Source organism: Tyto alba, unplaced genomic scaffold, assembly GCF_018691265.1.
Source record: "Tyto alba isolate M040663 unplaced genomic scaffold, T.alba_DEE_v4.0 Super-Scaffold_19, whole genome shotgun sequence".
Classification (NCBI taxonomy): domain Eukaryota; kingdom Metazoa; phylum Chordata; class Aves; order Strigiformes; family Tytonidae; genus Tyto; species Tyto alba.
In genome coordinates, this window is record NW_024881281.1 from 4,220,589 (window position 1) to 4,240,267 (window position 19,679).

The 19,679-nt window shown below is 43.0% G+C and overlaps 2 protein-coding genes across 2 annotated transcripts in view; one reads left to right on the forward strand and one right to left on the reverse strand.

Moving 5' to 3' along the window:
- Nucleotides 1-11,101, forward strand: part of TEX14 (testis expressed 14, intercellular bridge forming factor) — a 32,693-nt gene extending 21,592 nt beyond the window's left edge. Inside the window, exons 22-32 of the mRNA XM_033004714.2 lie at nt 22-84; nt 1,173-1,300; nt 2,105-2,295; nt 3,953-4,004; nt 4,538-4,609; nt 5,422-5,499; nt 7,011-7,128; nt 7,313-7,408; nt 8,396-8,514; nt 9,814-9,877; nt 10,066-11,101. Of these exons, the coding sequence (XP_032860605.2) occupies nt 22-84; nt 1,173-1,300; nt 2,105-2,295; nt 3,953-4,004; nt 4,538-4,609; nt 5,422-5,499; nt 7,011-7,128; nt 7,313-7,408; nt 8,396-8,514; nt 9,814-9,877; nt 10,066-10,099 (1,015 nt within the window). The 3' untranslated portion in view covers nt 10,100-11,101. The remainder of the gene's footprint in view (nt 1-21; nt 85-1,172; nt 1,301-2,104; nt 2,296-3,952; nt 4,005-4,537; nt 4,610-5,421; nt 5,500-7,010; nt 7,129-7,312; nt 7,409-8,395; nt 8,515-9,813; nt 9,878-10,065) is intronic.
- A 3,003-nt stretch (nt 11,102-14,104) lies between these two features.
- Nucleotides 14,105-17,214, reverse strand: LOC104367715 (pinopsin-like). Its single transcript, XM_033004896.2, is given in 10 exon segments — nt 14,105-14,202; nt 14,205-14,254; nt 14,709-14,907; nt 15,104-15,262; nt 15,785-15,901; nt 15,904-15,966; nt 16,529-16,666; nt 16,669-16,755; nt 16,758-16,833; nt 17,149-17,214. Coding segments are annotated over 10 exon segments (1,053 nt in total).
- Between the last annotated feature and the right edge of the window lie 2,465 nt (nt 17,215-19,679).

Consider the following 19,679-nt stretch of genomic DNA (forward strand, 5'->3'; position numbering starts at 1 on the left):
ACCTTTCTTCCCTCATTCCAGTGTTGGAGCAGCACAAGAAGTGATACCCTGCAAGCCACAGGAAGAATGCAGAGAAAAAGATGTGTAAGAGCCACAGACCATTTTATATCAAAACTTCGGGAAGGTGGTCATTATCATTGTAGAAGTTTTGTGGTGATGCAGAACAGGAAGATGAGACAGACCAATACTGAAAGAGAGAAAAATATCTGAAATACTGAAATAATACTTTCTTGTGATAAATTGGGTGATTGATGTAAAAGAGCTATCATATACAGTTGTCCTTTGTTTGAAATATTTTAATATTCATAAGTAATTAATTTGGTGTCAATCCAGGTGTGCTTCTTCACATTAAAGTGAAGTGTTAGGATTTCTTGTTTCTTCTGTGTAACATGGACAGAAGAAATAAAATTATTTTAAAGAGCAAATCATTAGTATGTAACTAAATAAATTTTATCACAAAAATAGTCTTGTGATTTTGATTCTCAGGAAAAATTTGCAGAATAGGTTTGTGACTTTACTAGTTACAGGCAATGGAGATTTGCACAAAAATTACTGATTTGGTAACAGCAGATGTCTGTTCAGTTCATGGTCTTCTGAGGACAATGTAATCCAGGGTGTATCTGCAGAACATGTTGGTTTGATTAATATAATCCCAGTCCTACTGCCACTTAAGAATTTCTGTAACTTTAGTCGACATCACTGCTTGCACAGATCTTCAGCAGTTTCAGTTTATCTGAGTAATTCTTTTAAAAGCTCCTAAGACCTATATATGGTCTTAATTAATGGACAGTTAATTTTGGTAAACTTTGAGGTCTTCCCTTGGCTGTGGAGAGAGTTTTTATCTAGTGGTTCACATTTTAAGTTCTTTCCCTTTCTGGAGACAGTTTCCTGAGCTTGCTTTTGTGGGAGAATTATTAAAATTAAGAAATGCTGTAAAGGAAGGGAAAGCAAAACAACTAACCTTTTCTGTCTCTGGAAGAGTATTGGAGATGGTGATCTTTAGCCTTCCAAGAATTCTGTGGGAAGATTTCAAAGGGAATGTAACTCTTCCTTCTGGAAGAGTAGATAAGACTGAACATAATTAAAACTTTACCTGAAAACAGCAGAATTTATCAGTTCACAAGTGTAAGAAGTGGCTATTCTAATTGTCAGAACATCTTTCAATACTTCAGATCGGTAACAGATATTCAGGATTTGTCGAGTATCCCCTGTGAGCAAGAGGACTACTGCAGGGATATAGATTGTAAAACGCCCAGAGCGAGTCATGCACCAACGAGCTTCAGCACTCCACTCAGCTCAGGTAACTGCAGAGAGGGAAGAAGGAAGAACCAGTGAATTACTTAACCTTCCTATGCCAGGAGTCAGACCTTTCTGCCAAGACTTGCTAATGTAAAAATCATTGATGTGAATCATGGAAACTCCATTCACGTAGTACCAATGCAGAAATGTCAGGCTTGGAATAAGTAACCCCAGGAAATGCTGTACCTGTTCTTTGAAATCTCACTGTTGTGGTCTGGATAGTTACAGCTTTGTATCTAGAGCCTGCTTGGTCAAAAGAAATCCCTGACATAGAACTAAAGGAGAATTTACAGGGACACAGCTGAAAAAGCCACTATCTAAAGAGTCTCTGAAAGATAATTACATGGTATTTAGCAGTGGCCTTCATAAATCAGAAATTGTTTTAGTCCTTTAAAATTGATTTGGAGTGATGCATGTAGATTTTAGCATTTTAACGACAATGTAATAAGCACTTAATATGTTTTGAGTGTTGACAAAGTAATCTCAATGTTTGTTGAACTTGTTTAAGAGCAATGAATTATTATTTGCTTTGTACTTCATTAATTTGGTGTAATACGGTAGTTGAAATTTCTCACTTGGCGAAGTTTTGCATAAATAATGTCAGAGGTGGAACCCCTAGGTAATCAGCTTGCACTTCTTTTTAGAGATCATTTATGGACAACAATTTCTTAGTTTCCTGTGCTAGGTGCCTGTTGAAGTACAAGAAACCCTTTTCTGCTAAAAAAAAAAAAAAATCCAGCTTTGCTATCATCTTTTTATTTTCTTTCTTTTTTTTTTTTTTTTTTTTTTTTTTTTTTAATTCTAGAAGAAAAAATTCCAATAGCCTTTGAGAAATACAAACACTGCCATGAAGTAGCTTCAGATTCTTCCTTTTGTGGTTCTCAAGAGATCTCCTCCGCAGTGTCCAGGACATTCACTACAGCCTATGAAGAGGGAAGGAGCACTGAAATTCCCTCGGCTGCTTCAGGAGTTTGCTCATCTGAATTGAATGAGCCTGTAAGTCTAGAAAATTTACCTTATGCCATCCCTTCTTTAAAATATTTTTTAAAATACTTTTCCTTAAAATAAGTAGATGTGAAGCACAAAAGTACTTCTAGGTCTTTGAGTATTTTGGAATCCTGGATCTGTTGACATAATGACAAAATTTCTGATTGATTTCAAAGCAGTCAGTGCGTGCCACTGATTATACAAAGAGTTGGCTTCCCCTTGGGCCTAATCATGTGTAAATGTTGACCACCATCAAAGTGGTCTTGCCTGCCCTCCATCCCTTCCGCTGACTGTAAAGAATTGCCATTTCCCAGCATTGGGATGTGGTAATCTTGGAACACCAAAGTGGTGGTAAGTATCTGCAAAATGGTTGGGTAGGAAAGATGTGGTTTTGTTGGGAGAAGGGGGGTCAATCAGTTGTTCTGGTGAGGCAACAGCAAGCTGCTTTTGTAAACCACTCTAAATTTACAAGTGATTTGTGAACTATAGGGTTTTGACTATGTGGAAGCAGGGAATAAAATTTAATGAAAATAAATGTGCGTGTGGGGAATAAAGTTTAATGAAAATAAATGTGCATGTGTGTTCAAGTACATAAGATTTCATGTGAAAGTGCAAGAATTCTCAAACCTTAGTGGGGGAGGTAAATGAATATGTAAATGAGTGATTCTTTGAGGAGGAAGACTAAGCTGGAAGCCTTCATGTAGTAGTTTGGAAGCAAGTAAACTCAGAAAGCCCTTGTATTAGGGGATTAAGTTTGTCCTTTTTATGCACAGATGTGATGTAATCTTATCAACTTTGTTGTATCAAAAAATACTCTCTTTGGAGTTGACAATTTCCAAGGTCACTGTAGTGATTTCCAGTAATCTTTCTGGAACTGAAGGTGTTCTGGAGCCACAGCATTATCTTAACTGTCTTTTCAGACAGTTATATATAAAATAGTTGCCTGTATGCCTTTCTTATTGTTACTCATTGATGGGGTTGTCATTTAAAGATTAAATTAGAGTTTGTTCAACCAGAACAGTAGCGACTGCATTCATTGTCATCAGGTTAGGTCTGTGTCTTTCTCCTTGTGTAGCAGACAGTTGGAATTCATTCAGCCCATTAACAGTGCAGTGCTGCCTTGCCTGGCTTGACAGAGGTATTTGATTGTGTCACTTTCTTGTCTAAATCTTATTCTAGGATTAAGTGCATGAAGCACCTGTTTCTGTTTTGAGGATAGTGAGGACTTGACAGTGATTACAAATTCTTGATTTTTGGGGGCTCCTTTTGTGAATAGGTCTGCTTGGCTCTAATAACTAAGTAATCAAAGCAGAGACTGGGAACTTAAGAGATGTTGGAACTGTTCCTTCAGAGAATTCCTGTCTTAGTTGTCCACACAGAGTGTTGAAATAGATAAAGATTATGTAGCTGACAGTATCTTATGGCCGGCTAAGAGATGAGTGTGCAGCAGCCTAGGCAGAATTTTTGGTGCATTTGGCTTACCTGGATGCTACCTCTGTTTTCATATTCTGAACTGATTCAAGAGCTTATTTTGAAATTTAAAATTTAATGGTTAGCTAAGGCTTTAACTAAGGTCTTACCTCATACTGGATTCGGAATACTGAAGGAGAGGATTGAAGACCAGCAGTTTACTTTCTTGTGTTTCATTCTGTATGATCTTACACAGGATAGGCTGCCAAAAGTTGCTTCATGCTTGAGAAGCACCAGGAAGCCATCTGGTAAGTCTCCTAACCCAGCCCCAACCCAAATAGAATGATCAATAAAGAGAGAAACAGATTTGTAAATAAATTTTGCGCTTTTCCTTCTCCCTCCTCCTTGTTGTTTTTGTTGTTTTTTTTTTTTTTTTTTCTTTTTTACACACGCACCCCAACCCTCCCGGGCATCTCTCTTTTTATAGGTATAAATAGCTTCACACACAACTGTGTATTGCTAGTCGTAACTAGGTTATGGATTTTGTGTTTGCACCTGCAGACTAAGAGCTCTGACCTCTAATCAACCTATGTTTGAAGTGTAAATAATACTGGCCTAAAATCTGCAATACAGGATTGAGAGCTGAATGTGCAAGTCTAGCTCTAAATGGTTTTTCTATTATGAAATTATTTAAATATTTGATAAAATGTGAATGAGCCAGGCTCGTGCAGGTTGATAAATGAAATATGTCAGCAAGATTCTGTCATAATGTAAACCTATATCACAGTTATTAAGGATTAATCACTGCTAATTAACTAGACTCCTTTTTTTTCTATCTCAGCACTCTCACAGCCATCTAACCAATTCACTGATGAGCTGCCTCCACCAGCCCAAGAGCTGCTGGATGAAATTGGTAAGAGGCACTTCAACCAAAATGGTATGAGGCTTGCCAGCTGTGTTCAATCAGGATTTCTCCCAAATCATTCGCTACTAAAATACACAAGAGCTTCCAAATTAGTTGCGGTCAGGTCAATGATTAGGAAGTTAGGCATCAACAGCTTAAATAACTGGCAGTTAAGTTAGTCCTCGAAGTTTCTGCATTTTGTGTAATGGTTAGTTGCTGCTGCTGACAGCAGCTAGCTTATTGAGTGCAGATATAATTTAACAATGAGATGAATTCTGTGTAGACTGAATTTTTCAAAGATGTCCTGGAGCAATGCATGTTCTCCATTAAAACGAATGCAAGCCAGGCAGCTTCATCTCTCAGGTATTTTTACAGAGCTTAGTCTCAGTGATTTATGGTTTTTTTTGTAATCACATACATCTTCAGACAGAACACAGTGCAGGAACTCTGCATTGTTTTTACTAGTGTGTGTTACAGAAGAATTTGCTTTGCTTCAACTACAATATCTGCCTAAACTAACACCAGGCATTGGGATAATCAATTAAGTCCTATGCTCTTTTAGAAATGAGGCACCCAGACACATTCTAATCTTCTTACTTCCTCATTCACCAAAACAAGGACATGTGGAGACTGGCATCAAATGAATAAATGATGGTCAGAGACAACTCATAGGATTAATATATGAACTAATTTTAGATTATGTAAGTTTTCATCTGGGTTTGGATGGATAAAGTAATGTGGTACTTTAGATTGCATAGAGTATATATATCAAATTTAGAAAGAGTATATATATCAATAAGGAAATATGCTGTTTTTAACAGAATATTTAAAGCAGCAAGATTCCCTCACTCAAGACTTTAAAGAGAAGGGATTGTGTGGCTACGGAGTGCAAATCAATGGTTAGTTGATCATAGTGCTAATGTAGAGATTACAAATAGAAAATCACCCTTACATTGCCGCAAAATTACTCTGAATACTTGTCACTGTATGTACAGCTGTATGATAAACTTCAATTTTTAGCTTTTTTTGGTATTGGTGGTTCAGCTGAAATTTGAGAGGATCTCCCTTTCTTGGTGAGGTTATATGCAAGGTTTTTACTAATAGTACCCCCTTCCACCAGTGTTTGCTGTCTTTCTCTGGGTAGTCATGCTCTAAGGTCTGTGGGAATCTGATATGGAAGGCTTGCAGGTCTGAACTATCAGAATTAATCTTGTACTTTGTTATGCCACTGTAATGTATGCTGCGTTCAAACACAAGTGACAAAACCCCCAAAAGGATAGATGGTAGGCAGCTGATGTAAAATAGAGCTGAGGTTTCCTTGCTGGGAGAGTGGTTCAGCTGAGAAAGTGGACAGTGCACACTAACTGCTTAAGTTTCTTATTCACCATAATGAAATAATGTCTCTGATCTCATAGTGTAAGAAAATAGCATCCACTGGGGTAATCAATATTATATTTCCTGTTCTGTTACAGAGATACCAAAGATAGCAGTAGTGAATCTCTGTGCTTCTGAAACTGCAAATAGTAATAAGTGGGAATAATTTTTAGATGTACTGCAAGTAATGTCAGAGGAGCAGAAAACCTAAATCTTTATAGGCTCTGCATTTGTTTCCAATGAGTCAGAAAGTGAAGAGCCATTTTTTAAAAAAGAAAAGAGACAAAAAAAGAAAAAAAGGCGCAACATGAGTTAGTCTGTAAAAAAGCTAAATAGCATAGTCACTCGAGAATGATACTGGCGCTTGTTTGTGTTATCCTACAGCTTTGTTAGATCTTTTCCCAAAGGAGAGAAGCTACTGTGACTTTATTCATAGGAGTATCTTGGTTTTAGGTGGTAAGGAATGCAGCAGCCTGTATTGCTTGCTGTTCAGTCACTGTGGTTTTGTTGTATTTGCATAAAGTACAGCTATTTCAGACTCCATTTTTGTGACAGCCTACTGCTTCCTGCTTATCATAGCTTAGCAGAAGGTGGCTGAATATATTCACATGCTGTAGGGAAAAGAACTTACTGAGATAAGTCTTGGGGGGGACATCATTGAATTTTGCTAAGTAGGGTAACAAAGCTAACATCCACAGGTTTTCTTTTGATTTTTCTCCCATATCTAGGATTGTAAGGGGAGAGATTAAAGATTAATTTCCACATGCATTTTTCATTTTAGTATGAAGCAAAATGTTCAGTCCTGTGAATCTAAAAATGTGCTATAGTAAAATATTTATCTAGGTCTTGCTACTGGCCACCTTTGTAGGTAATGTGAATTTGCTTAACGGGTAGAAAATCAGATGACTGCGGAAAGAATAATTGAGAAGTGGGCAACTGGAAGTTCCTCAAGTACAGTGAGCAAAAACGTATTTTAATTTCTTTATTATCTTCCTTCATACCTTTGATATTAAAATAATTTTGTTTATGTGAATAGTTCCCGATCAAATTAAAGTGGAAAACGGAGAGTCAGAAAAAGAACCTGAGAGAAATAAGAAGAGCAATCATAGTTTATGGACTAAGGAGTCGTTTAATCTAACAGAGGAAACAGAAAGGTATGAACAAAGGCATGTTTGGCTTTGAGTTACAGAGCTTTAGAGTAGTGGTTCCAGCATATTTTAGCAAGATTCAGGGCTTACTGTAAGCCAGCTTTAAGAACCCTGATAATTATGACTGTTTTCTTTCAAAATGTGTAGTATTTAACTTGCCAGCATCCATCTTAAATCTTTTATTTGACAGGGCTCACTCTACTCTTGATGATATTTTAGAAAGAATGCTGCATGCAGTTCCTGGAGATGAGGAGATCCAAGAACCACCTCAGGGACACACTCTTGGGTTAGCTGATAGTTGATACTTTGTTCATAAGTCTATTTTGCTTATGTTCTGTGTACAGACCTATGCAGGACTTTTCAGAAAATGGGTTGTTACTCCTTAGAGAGTAGTGTGTCAGGGAACTTGCCTGGAGACATCGATCTGAACTCTCCATACTAAACTGAGAGGGAAAAGAACGTTTTGTTAATATAATTTCCTGTAGGTGGAAAGCAAATATTTCAATAGGCTTGGAAGGCAGTGCATAGTCTTCACAGAAATCAGAGATGATTTGACAGAATGGTGTTGGAGAAGAATGTACATTAAGAGAACAGAATCATGAAAGCCTTTTAGAAAAGACTTTAAAGAAGAGTTTGGGAAAACGGTTATAGTGTCACGGCAATATAGGAAGAAATTAAGAAAATGGCAGAAGTCATATATACATCACTTTAAGGAAAAGATTTATAGCCCAGATAGCTTCTTTCCTCATAGAACTAAAGATCAGAGCCTAGTAACTCTGAACCACTCCACAGTAAATGCCAGTGACTACTCATAAGCCATTCCTAACATATATTACCAAGGAACACAAGATACTGTTGTGTTTGGCATTGGGATTTTTTTTTTTTTTAATTGAACACAGAAGGCAAATTCATGATAACCAGGAGGATCTTGCCAACAGGGCAGAGAGATTCTTGCAGTATATATACTGCCATGTTCATAAATGGCTGATCCAAAGCTCATTCACACATGTAGTCAGGCTGCATTTACCTAATGCTGTTATGTAAAGAATCAGTGGAGTCTGCTTATGGATGTAAAACTAAAGCATGTCTGTAGTCTTGGAGGGGAGAGGCAGTTTGTTTGGTGGTTGGAGAGGGCAGATGCCCATTATAGGTCAGGGTAAAAATAAAAAGGCATCTGTTATCTCCAGAGGCTCTGTATTTCAGTAGTCTGTATTCATCCTGTCTAAAAGAAAATAACAAAATGGGGATGATGCACAAAACTCTGTCATTCAAGGGCTGCAAGCCTTCAAGAACCAGAAGGTGTTGGAAGGAAGAAGGGAATAGAGGAAGGTGGAGCCGGGGCCAGAGGCAGAGCGCCACAAAGCTGTGCAGGGAGTTCAGAAGATCCTCTTGGTCTGTAACACTACTGGATGCTGTGCTGGGCAGTATTGCATTTATTACATTGTTAGCACTGAATTTGTTGAGCTTGCACGGGCTAGGTTTTTTGCCTCTTTTTTTTATTTCCCCCACCTGGGTCCTTTTTCTACCCTGTGCTTTTAAAAGAGAGGAAGCTGCTCTAGACTTAAGCTCTCCAGAGACACTTGAAAATTTTCTAATTTTTTGGGGCAGTTGAGACTGACAGCATGATGGACGGTTTGCTGGAGTTACAGAATGTGTCTCTCATAGTGAGAGGGTGGTTTCCTCTACTGACTGGAAAGCACTGCAAGACTGTATCTGATATTCTGTACCTGTGTCCTGTTCAGTGCTTAACTTCCCTGGCTTGGGCACCCAAATGCTTCACTGTAAGGGCTTCAGTTACCATCAGTGTGGTTTGGTACATGCCTGTGATGTGTGTGCTAATGCCATCAGATCCCTTAAACATCTGTTCCATTCTCTTCTCCCCTGGCTTTCCTTTAATAGAAACTAGAAGTAAGGAAGGAGACACAAGATAAAATAAAAGTGTCTCCTCTGTTCTGTAAGTCCAAATCTCCATTAGGAATTGTCAAAGCTGACTGGTATCCTACAGCTAAAGTATAAGGTTGCCATTTTCAACATTTCTCAGTTAAAGATGTTTCTTGTTACAGGCTGACATACCTGCATTAAGTTAATGTGCATTTAGTGCTGTGCAAAAAATATGAAACAACTGGCATTTTTTCTGGAAAGAAAAAGGAGGTAGCCTTTTGTTTTCAGAGAGACCATTTGATTTTTCAGTATGTAGCACAAGATGGCCTAAAGGAGGCTGATCTTCAGTGTTGAGGGCATTTAACACTTCTACAGCAGTCAGCTCTACAACACAGGTTTTGCTTTCGAGTTAGGCACCCAAAATTTGAAATGTCCCAGGTCACTAGTTCCTTTTGGAAATGTTGATGGCTATTTTTAAACCTAGAGATGTGGAAGTAACATCGTTGTGCTTGTTATTTGCTCATTAACTTGTATGACTCTATTTTCTGTCAGACTTCCAGCAGAACTGAGCTGATAGGGATTGGGCTTCAGGTTTTGAAAACAGAATGATTTTCTGATCACAAAGAGGGTCCTGTGTAGTGCACCCAGTAGCGACAGAGCTGAGGCTGTTTTTTGGTTACAAGTGACACTTAATGGACCTAGCAAAGAGATCAGCAGAGCTTGATTGAGCATGCTGCTATGTGCTGTCAAAACTCGAGCTTTCTTTTCTGTATATGTTCTTGGTTAGAGCTGAATTTACATGTTTTTTAGACATGTGTCCTGAAGATCAGAAATCCCACTTAAGAGAACAGCTGTTTTCATCTTCACCATTCAGGTGAGGCTCTCTGTGAATTAAATTGGGCTTTTGGTAGAAATTTGTGTATTTGCTGGCTGCATGAGGTACATTCTTGTTTTTCACACTGAGGAGATGAAGGGGGCAATATGACATCTTATTCAACTTGTAATTTGGTATAAGAAAAAAAAAAAAAAAAAAGTGTAACTTTTAGTTTTTTTCCCCTACAGGATAATTGTTTTGGATCAGAGCTCTCCTCCATGATTAAAATGGATAGTAAGTTCTAATACATCACCTGCTTACTGCTGCTTGTACAGTATACACCCTGTGAATTGCAACCCTTTTTGGCCACATAAACAACTGTAAAGCTCCAACTCCCTTTAACTGCAGCAGCAAGTACAGAAGAAAATCTAAAGCTCTACTTTGTAACACAGTCTGTACTGGTTTTACGCCATCGTTGCATGTAGAGGCAGTATCAATAATACCACAGAACTGAACTGTTTTCTGAATGTAACATCCTTATGAAGCTGGCTATATGGTGGGGTTTTTTTCTGTGCACACACACTTTCATAAGCAAAAGAATTTCTCGCTCTGTTGCATTACACGGTTTTCAGTGTTAAGAGACATAATGATTGTCATTCTGTGGGCTCCTGTTACTGCTCAGGCACTTACATTTTTCCATGCTGGAATGTGGAGCACTGTTACAGCACACACAGTGTATGTTTTTCCTTGCTCATTAAATTTAACAAGGTAATTTCTTGTTTTCTCTTTTCTTAGTGCTTTTGTGATTTAGTGTTGAACTGATTTGACTGATTAAGAGGATTAATTGCTGTGCAAAAAACTAATGAGAAAAAGGCAGTGTTCTCCAGAGATTGCAAGTGCAGCAATACATTTTCTGCCAGCATTAGAAAAGAATATGAGGAAATCTGGTCAGTATTATGAAAATACTTGTTGTTTAATTAAACCACACTTTTGGTAGGCCTCATCCAAAAAGCCAATTCCCTGGATATAATTGAGCTTTGGATCAGGATTTTGAGGAACGCAGCAACTTCATATTTAACTTTTCTTGTGATAAATACTGTTCATGTGCAGGAGGTGTGAAGATGGTCCTTGTCCCTTTTTGACAGACACTGGATTTTAGCTGTTTTCTTGCAGCTGGGTGTACCACATGTTGCTTTTTCATTCCTGTTCATCTAGGGAAATGCTACATATCTGTAACAGTTAATTAATTTCGTTTAACAATACTAATAAAAGTTTCCAAGGTTATTGTGCTGCTATGTGGTTCTTCTGGTTTTGGAGGTTCTATTTGGGGGTTCATTTCTGGTTTTGGGATTGTTTTTTACTTGTTGTTAACAGTGTTTCCCATTGTCAGACTATGTATACAGCTAGATACCAATAGAGCTACTCCAGGGAAGATGCTTCTAACTGGCAGACTACCTTCAGAAGAGATCAAAAAAAAAAAAAAAAAAAATCTTTCATCTGTTTATTCATGTCACGGTAGTGCTAGAGCTAGAGCAGAAGCACCAGCAGCAGGGAGGCTGCAGTTTGAGTTCTGCACCTTGGGTTGACAGCAGTGCCAGCACATGGGAAACGGGGCTCACTTTTGTGCATTACACGATTCTGTCCAGGTAAGAGTTTTAATATTTTTTAACCCAGGCTCATATCAACTGCAGGTACGTGGCTTTCTCTGTGTGTAAGTTCTGTATCCTTGCTGCAGGCAGAGGAACTTTATATTCTCCATACAAGCTGCTGGAACAAGATCCTATTTTACATCGGCCTGGGGCTATGCAAAGCGTTGTGTTACATTACTGCCTGTTTCAAAGAACAGGGGGTAATGACAAATGGGACAAATGGATGTAAAAGTTAAATTGCAAATTTATTGTGTGTTTTTGTTCATAGTGGCTTGTGACCCATAACTGACAAGTAGCTGAGGGTCATTCCTGCTCGCTTTGGGTAATGTTTTGTTATGTTTCATAGACTTGCTCATTTAAATAAAAAGTAATTAAAATGTGGTAGAGTGAAGCAAGCACACATGCATTTTTACATGCATGCAATTATGAATCACTTTGGTTTGCAACATTTGAAATCTCCTTAGTGTCTTGGATTTCTTTTTCCATTTTATCTGTCAGACCAAATGGTGAGCGGACTGTGAACCATTTCCCTATCTTTTTTTCAATCTTAATGTGGAGAATTTTTATTGCTGTTGGTAAAGCCTTTCAAATAGTCCCATAGCCTGTCTGCTTTCCTAATTGAGACCAAAATGCAGCCGTTTTCAGTTTTTCAGCTGCTTGTACTTTTCCAGATTTCAGTTTAACACGAATGTAAATCATCCTAATAACATTAGAGCATAGACACAAAAGCTGTAATTAACAGGAACAATTAAACAAGGACCCGCGAAAGACAGCAGAGAAGATCAGAGGGGGCCCATCTAATGCTGCTTCTCAGCTTCCCAGAGAATGAAAGGCCAATTAATTAAATTAAAATAGTGCTACTGAGCACTAATTCCTCTCGGAGCCCCTGGCGTGTGAGCGGTTGCAGGGCGAGGGAGGCGGCGGCACAGGGCTAGGGGTGAGGCTGGGGGTCCCGTCCCCCTGCGCCGGGGACGCCGCACTGCCTGTACTTGCTGCACGTGTGTCTCTGGAGGTGCTGGCAGGACCCTGCCATAACTCTGAGTGAAGACAAGTGAGAAAAAAAGCAAATGTTTGTTCTGTAAGCAGCTCACTTGGACCTGTCATTGTACTGGTCTTGGTTTGGGGATTTTTGTGGTGTTTTTGTCTCGGAACAGAGAATCTCAGAAAAACCCTTTCGGTCTCCCACATCTCACCCTAATCTGTGCCAGTTCAAATTGCCTTTCTGACTGCCTGTTGTTGGGCTGTGGGCTGCGTGCTAGTGAGGCCATTTAGTGAGGTGAGGAACAACTTCCAGCATTGTTTCCCTCCAGCTCCTTTGTGGGCTTGCTGCAATTGCAGAGGCTGTGGATGGTTGGAGAAGAGGACTGGGGTGTGTTTTGGGATCATCCCTGTTGATGATGTGTGATAGAAACGAACTGCAGAGGGGAGAAGGAACCTTTAAATCTTGTGACTACGGTTCAGTCTCATTTAGAAAGCAGTTTAAGTGTTCAGAATCAAAATTCGCAAGAATTAGCTATGAAGGCAGATGGGCTGCTGGTATCAAATTCCTCTATCTTTAAAAATGCTAAAACAGTCTCAGGGGATTGCTGTCTGTGGTATTGCCTAAGTCTTGTGATTAGAAGCCTTATCCGTAGCCTCCTAAATCACATAATCTGCATTGCAGTCCAGATGTGTAATTGCAGCTGTTGTAGATAAACATTTTGTTTTGAGGTTCAAGATCAGGTGTGTGGCTGTGGAACCCCATGGAGGATTTTTTGTCCTATTTTTTTCTTAGAGGCTTTGGCATCTTTTGCTTTCTATGAATGTCCTGGCAGTTCGGACAGCAGTGGCTCTGCTGTGCCTTTTCCTCAGGATCCACAGGGCCTGTTCCAACCTGGCTGTTTCTTTATTACCTTAAATATAAATAAAAAATACAGCTTTGTGTCTCTGAGCTGTATTTTTTTTCTTGCTATCTGTTATGAGGACATGTATGACGCTTGCCACAAGAGAAGTGGGGCCAGCTGTGGTAGCAGGAGGTGAAGTGTTTTCTGTTGCACCTTTTATCAGCTGGTAAGACAGATGCATGTAAACATGTCAGTGTTTATTGAAGCAGTCTGCTCTTAAGCATACCTGCTGGATTTTTGCAAGTTTTACAGCATGACCTTGAACTTCACTGTGAGATTGGGTGGTGCAAACAGGACGTGGTCTCTCTAGGGATGGCAAACATGCAGCTCAGTCCTAGGGACCACTTGGAGGTGGTGTCACAGCCTGGCCGGGTTCAGCCTGACTCTGGGACCAAGCAGCCACTGGGGATGTTTTGTATTGAGGAAAAACTGCTCTTATTTTCTTTGTTCTTAAGAGACCCCTGATTCCCTGAGGTGAGGGGCTGGAAGGGAGGGGTGTTTCCTTAGGAGAGTGAAATAAAAGTTTGCAGTTTATCCTGTGATGAGCTGGCTCCTCTCCTGCAAGAAGACTATGTCATGTCTTTCTGGGGAGCGCCATGAGGGCAGCTGGGGACCTCTCTAGCCTCCAAGAGCCACCCACCTCCTGGGTGTGGGGAGCAGCTACAGCACTGGGCCCTTCTCTGTGCTCCTGTTGCAAGAGGCTGGGGGGACTGGCGGATCCCGAAGCTGACAGTGCAGGCAGGATGTGGCAGCAGTTAGGCACGGCGAGATGGTGCCACCTTATTCCACAGCCCATCTGCAGCAGTGCCTGTGCAGGGGCCGGGGGCAGCTGGGGCTGTTTTTTCTGCCCCCCAGGGTGTTGACCACAGGACACCGTTTTCAGCAGGCAGCTCTGAAACTGGGCAGGGAAATGGCAGGTTAAGTGTCGTGGCAGAAAGCTGGCAGCCACCTTGAGACTTAGAGGCAAAGGCTACAGGGTGGATGCTTCTCAGCCCCTTGTATTTTAGGTGAGATCTGTATTAATTCCCAGCCCAACTCTTTACAGACCCTGGCAGTTTATTGACGATAAATGTTTAATTTCTGTTTGCTTTGTGTGTTCAGTGAGCAGCCTGTGATATAAATTAAGTTGCCTGACCCCATAAAATCACAGATGCTGAAAATGAGTTTGGACTCGGAGGCTACTCCCTCTCCGATTTATTCCCCCAAAACCTTGCTGCTTATACAGCAACTCCTGGATCAAGCCTATGTCTATGTGTCCAGATAGGGGTTTCCTCCATGTTTTATGAGGTCATTAAGTTGTTCTCCAGAAGCCCCAGTGAAGCTGTGGTTTTGTTAGCTAATGGCTTTCTCTCACTTGTTTTGTTGATGATGTAGACGGTTGGGTTGTAAACTGTGGTGGTCTTAGAGACGTAGGAGGGCAGGGGTGTGAGAGCTGGTGGGAGGGCAATGGCTTTGTTGGTGGCCACCACCCTTGCAAACGTGGTGTAGGGCAGCCAGCAGATGAGGAAGGCCATCGCATTCACCATCGCGTGACCTCCTGCTGCACCGTGTCTGATTCCTGCCGCCGTGGAGTTTTGAAGAGAGAGAGATGCCTGTTAACAGCTTCCAAAGCATTTCCATCCCTTAGGTGCCCTGGCATCCGTGCCAGGCAATGTCAGCTCCACCAACTGTCACTAAAACCTGCCGTGTGGCTCCTCATCCCGTTGGAGATGTGCCTCGCCTGCAGTTTTGTGGGCAGAAAGCCATTAACTCACCTGGACTCACCGTACTTACCACTTGCAGAGTCATCAGCAGGTTGGTGTAGAAGAGAATCAGGCTGAGGGGCAGCATGAAGGTGACAAACAAGGCCAAGATGGAGCTACTGTTGCTACACCCACTGGTGTTCCAGTAGAGTCTGCAAAAGGTTCTGAGACCTGGAACAAAGAAATTTCGAAGCAAGACTGAGGCAATCATGGGCTTGGCCGGGGTCTCATGGGCCTGAAGCAATCATGGGCTCCAAAACAGCAAACGCCGGTTCTGCCTTCCCTTAGCCATGCTGCCCAAGCGCCTCTTGTCATCCATCCCCAGTGACCGGGAGATCAGCCACGGTGGTTTTTGGCTGGTCGATGTAGGAGGGTGATTTGTTGTGGCGTGCAGCATTATGCTAAGCCTCTACATAAGCAGATTTGGACAAGGTGTGTGCTGGGCGCTGCTCGGTGTGCTCTGGCAGCCAGAGCAGCTCGCAGCTCCCGTGTCCATCAGGTGTGTAAGGACGGCTGCAGCCTGTCAAGCAGTGGGTAACTTCTGAAGAGCAACCTCTGAGAGAGGATTATTGACTGAGCAAGCAGGAAGTGTTAACGTTTTAAATAGCAGTATAGACACTCTCCGATTACCCTGTGCTTGAAAGCAATGTGCAAGAAGGTGATGCTGTGGAGTCTGAAGCACATCTCCCCTACCTTTGAGAACATAACTGCTCCAGCCCAGGAGTTGGGGGCTTGTCCAGAGCAGTGACCTGCTCCATGTGAAGGTGTAGCTGCCGGCAGCGTGCTGGTGCTGGAACCGAAAGTCTCCCGGGGTCTGCAGACCACAACATACCACTCAGAGGCCAGGATGGCCAGAGACCACAGCCCCACGATACCTGGGGAGAGGAGGAGGGCTTGCAAATTAGGAACAGGCTCTGCTACCCACGCTGGGACGTGGCAGACGATGATTAAGAGCTGCTGAAGTAAATATTGCTGTAACAAGAAGTCAGATGTTTTTCTTATGGCAGGGATAGCTGTGAAGATATTTGGCCCTTAAAAATCAAGTTGGCAATGGGGTGTCTGTGACACAGGGCGGTTACAACCACAGTTTCTCCACTGGAGTGTCCTCAGCACAAGGTTTTGTGTAGTGGTTCACGTTTCTGGTGCACATAACCATCCGTGTGCTGACACAGCAGCCAGCACCCACACAGCACATCCAGAGTGAGGACTCCTGATGTGCCCAAGTGACATTTCCCACCCCATGAAGACCAAGACAAAAGCATGTGGTGACCTGGCACAGCCAGCCATCTACATGACCCTTCCCTGCACCAAAGAACAGCTGAAGGATATGAGTTTTAGGAGATGTAGCAAGCTGATGAAACATTCCCCAAAGCTTCTTTGCTGAACACAACAGCACCAACCAAAGACCAAGACAGGTCTTGAGGTTTGTGTCCTTACCTGTCAGGCAGACCATGGAGCCCTGCAGCTCACACAGCTGTTTGCTGAACACCAAGAAGACACTCATGTTGTTGAAGCTGATGGAGCTGCCACAGAGGGTCACCAGCAGGATGGCCATGGCCAAGTTCTCCAGATACAGGTCAGGAGTGACCGAAGTTTCTTGTACCTGATGGAAACCACGATGACCAAACCATTCACAGTCAAGGCGGAGACCCCAACGCTGCCATCAGCACTGACAGGTACGTGCCCCACGGGGCCTGGGGGGGCCCTGGGGTCCCTGTGAGCTGTTGGAGTGTGTCGGTCTTCTGGAGCACCAGCAGTGGTCCAGCTGGTGCAGGTGACCCTCCCCAAGAGCAAAGCCTTGTTACAAAGCAGGAGGGCCTGATGCACCTCAGAGGAGCTTTGCACTAAGATACCTTAAGCTTTTTTTCACTCTGAAAGGTTTGTCCTCCCACCCCCCACCCCCTTTTGATAATGAGCTCTTTATTCCAGAGGGCATAAAGAGTGACTTAAAAAAAAAAATATCTGATGACTGAATATTGCATCATTTGATTGAGGAAATATATTTATTTTTTTCCTTGTGCTTCCCACCTGCCTTCCCCTGTAAACGTGTCCCTCACCTGCTCTGGTGCCTGTCCCTGCTGCTGCTCCTGCACTTTGTCAGCGAGTAAAAACGGTGCAGACATGCCAAACCTTTTTCTTCAAAAAGTTAACTAACTATATGTTTGTGTCTGTTCATAACTTGCACATATACATGCCTATATGCACATATGTGTGTAAGTATATATGTATATATAATATGTGTATAACTGTATATTTGTATTGGTGTAGAGGGCTATATATATATGTGTGTGTGTGTCGAGGAGGGCAGCTCACTTTGGGCCATACTTGTGCGTATTTGGGCCGAGCAGCAGGGAAGTGCAGTACCTGCCCGTGCCCCGTCACACGCTGCTGTAGCCAGGAGCAGCCGGTGTAACACACAAGGACCAGCAGCAGCTTTTTAATTTCACCGCAGCAGTCCCGGCCGAGGCGGCGCGATGACGGAGGGCACAGTGGGTGTGGAGAGCTGCCACCATCCTGGTGTCCCAAGGGAAACAGCCTCCACCAGCCTTCAGCGCCGGTGAGCAGCCCGACTGGTAACCTCCAATGGTATCCGTGCAACCAAAGCTCCAGTGAGGAAACCAGACATGAAATGGCACAGCTGGAGCGGGGGCAGCGGCGCCTCGGCCCCCTCCCCACGCAGGGAGGTGTCGCTGCACCTTCGCCCCGGTCTGGGACAGGCACAGACAGGCAAAAATCCCCGGGGAGACTGGCCCGGGCACCGCACGGGCGTCCCCACCACCTGGCCACTAGTGCTGCTGAATGGTGCCCCAAGTGATGCAAAGTTAACGGAACCTTCAAAAAGACCAGAGATTTGGGGTGGTTTTTTTCAATCCTCCCTTGACTAATCTCCCTCCCACCCTCCAGCGCCGGCACTTACAGTCCCTGTGCGACCTCCCAGCACCCTGGTGAGAGCGGGGACATGGAGCAGCGCAGTGGTTTGGGGCTTTTTTTTTTTTGCAGCAGGAAGAGATTGGCAGGTGGAGAATAAAGCCAAGCAGCACCTGATGCTCTGGTTTATAACCATCCCCTGCTCCCCGAGTCCTCCCTGGGCCCCAGCTCTTCACCTCGTGCCTCTGGGTCACTCAGTGCTCCAGCTGAAACTTCTGATGGGCCGAGCTCACCCACCAGCGTACCAATGTGGGGAGATTCAAAAGCTGCACTGCCACTACTGACCTTTTTTTTTTTTTTTTTTTTCTTTCCCTTTTTATTTTGGGTTCTCGTTATAAATATTAACAAATCTGACAAAAAGTACACAGATAATACTGAAATACAAAAGTTTTTTAGGATGCAGGTAAGGACAGTTTCTGCAGCCTTCACACGGTAGCAAAACATTGGTATCAAACATTTTGCAAGGCCTGGCGTAACGACCACCACTCTGCATGCAGCTGGGGCAGACAGACAGACTGTCTGCTTCAAAAAGACTGGGATACAAGGTGAAGGAGCCCTCACACACCGAGATCATGTCCCATTCCACCTCAGGCATAAACCAGTTTCAGGACAAGATGTGCTGAAACAAGGGATGGACTGAAAGTAACTTTGCAAGAAAAGGGAAGCACAGCCGGCCCGGCGCTCCCGCTGCTCTCCTGGAAGCTCAGTCCCAAACCAGGTTTTAAGGTGCTGGACCAGTGACAGACAGAGAGGAGTAACAGGAACAGCCTAATTGACACACTGCCAGCATTCAAATAAAATCCATGCATATCTGCAGAATGCATTACAAATATTAAGTTGTTAAAAAAGCCCCTATGAATGTTGATTTCCCCTCCCCCCCCCCCCCATATCAAACAAGGTATAACACGATCGTCACTTTGAAAAGTAAACATAGGTTTCCAGAGATCCATCCAAGTGCTTTCTGAAAAAAAAAGAGAAGTCGGCAACACGCACGCACGCACACACACAGCTACAGGGCTCAGAAGCTGTCGGTAATTGAGACCCCTGGGGAAACAGCAGCTCTTCCTAAGAAATCATGGTTTACAGGCTTCAAAAACTGGCAAGGTGCAGCATTTCGCAGAAAGTTTCAGCTCGGCCCACTGGGCACCGGCTCTTGCGCAAACACACCAAAGTCGTGTTTGCACAAGAGCCGGTGCCGGGGGGGGCTGAGGATGCAGAGACCGGCCAGGATGGGTCACGGAGGATGAGAGCTGGGCTTAAGTATTATTGTATTATTACCGTGCCGTACACACAGAGTTGGTTTGGACGGTGTTTGAGGCGGAAAATGGACCCAGCTGGCGGCTGTGTCAGCACTGAGCATCTCTGCAAACACGATGCCGGCTCAGCCCCACGCCTCAGCTCACTGCACGCCGGCGGCTCGCAGCGCAACACGCCTCGGTTGGGGTTTAGGTAACGGCAAGAATTGGAAAAAGATGAATAAGGGAGAAGTGATAGAAAAACTTCGCCTGAAAGCGAACTGTACTGGGAAAATAGCCCTGCGGAAGCCTGGCTGCGTGGCCCCGGGCGGGAAGGCGTGGGTGCATTAGAGCGGCTGCTGCGAGGGCAGTGAGAGACTTTGCTGCCGGTGCCGGGAGGTGGGAACAGCCGGCGGCTTCGCTGA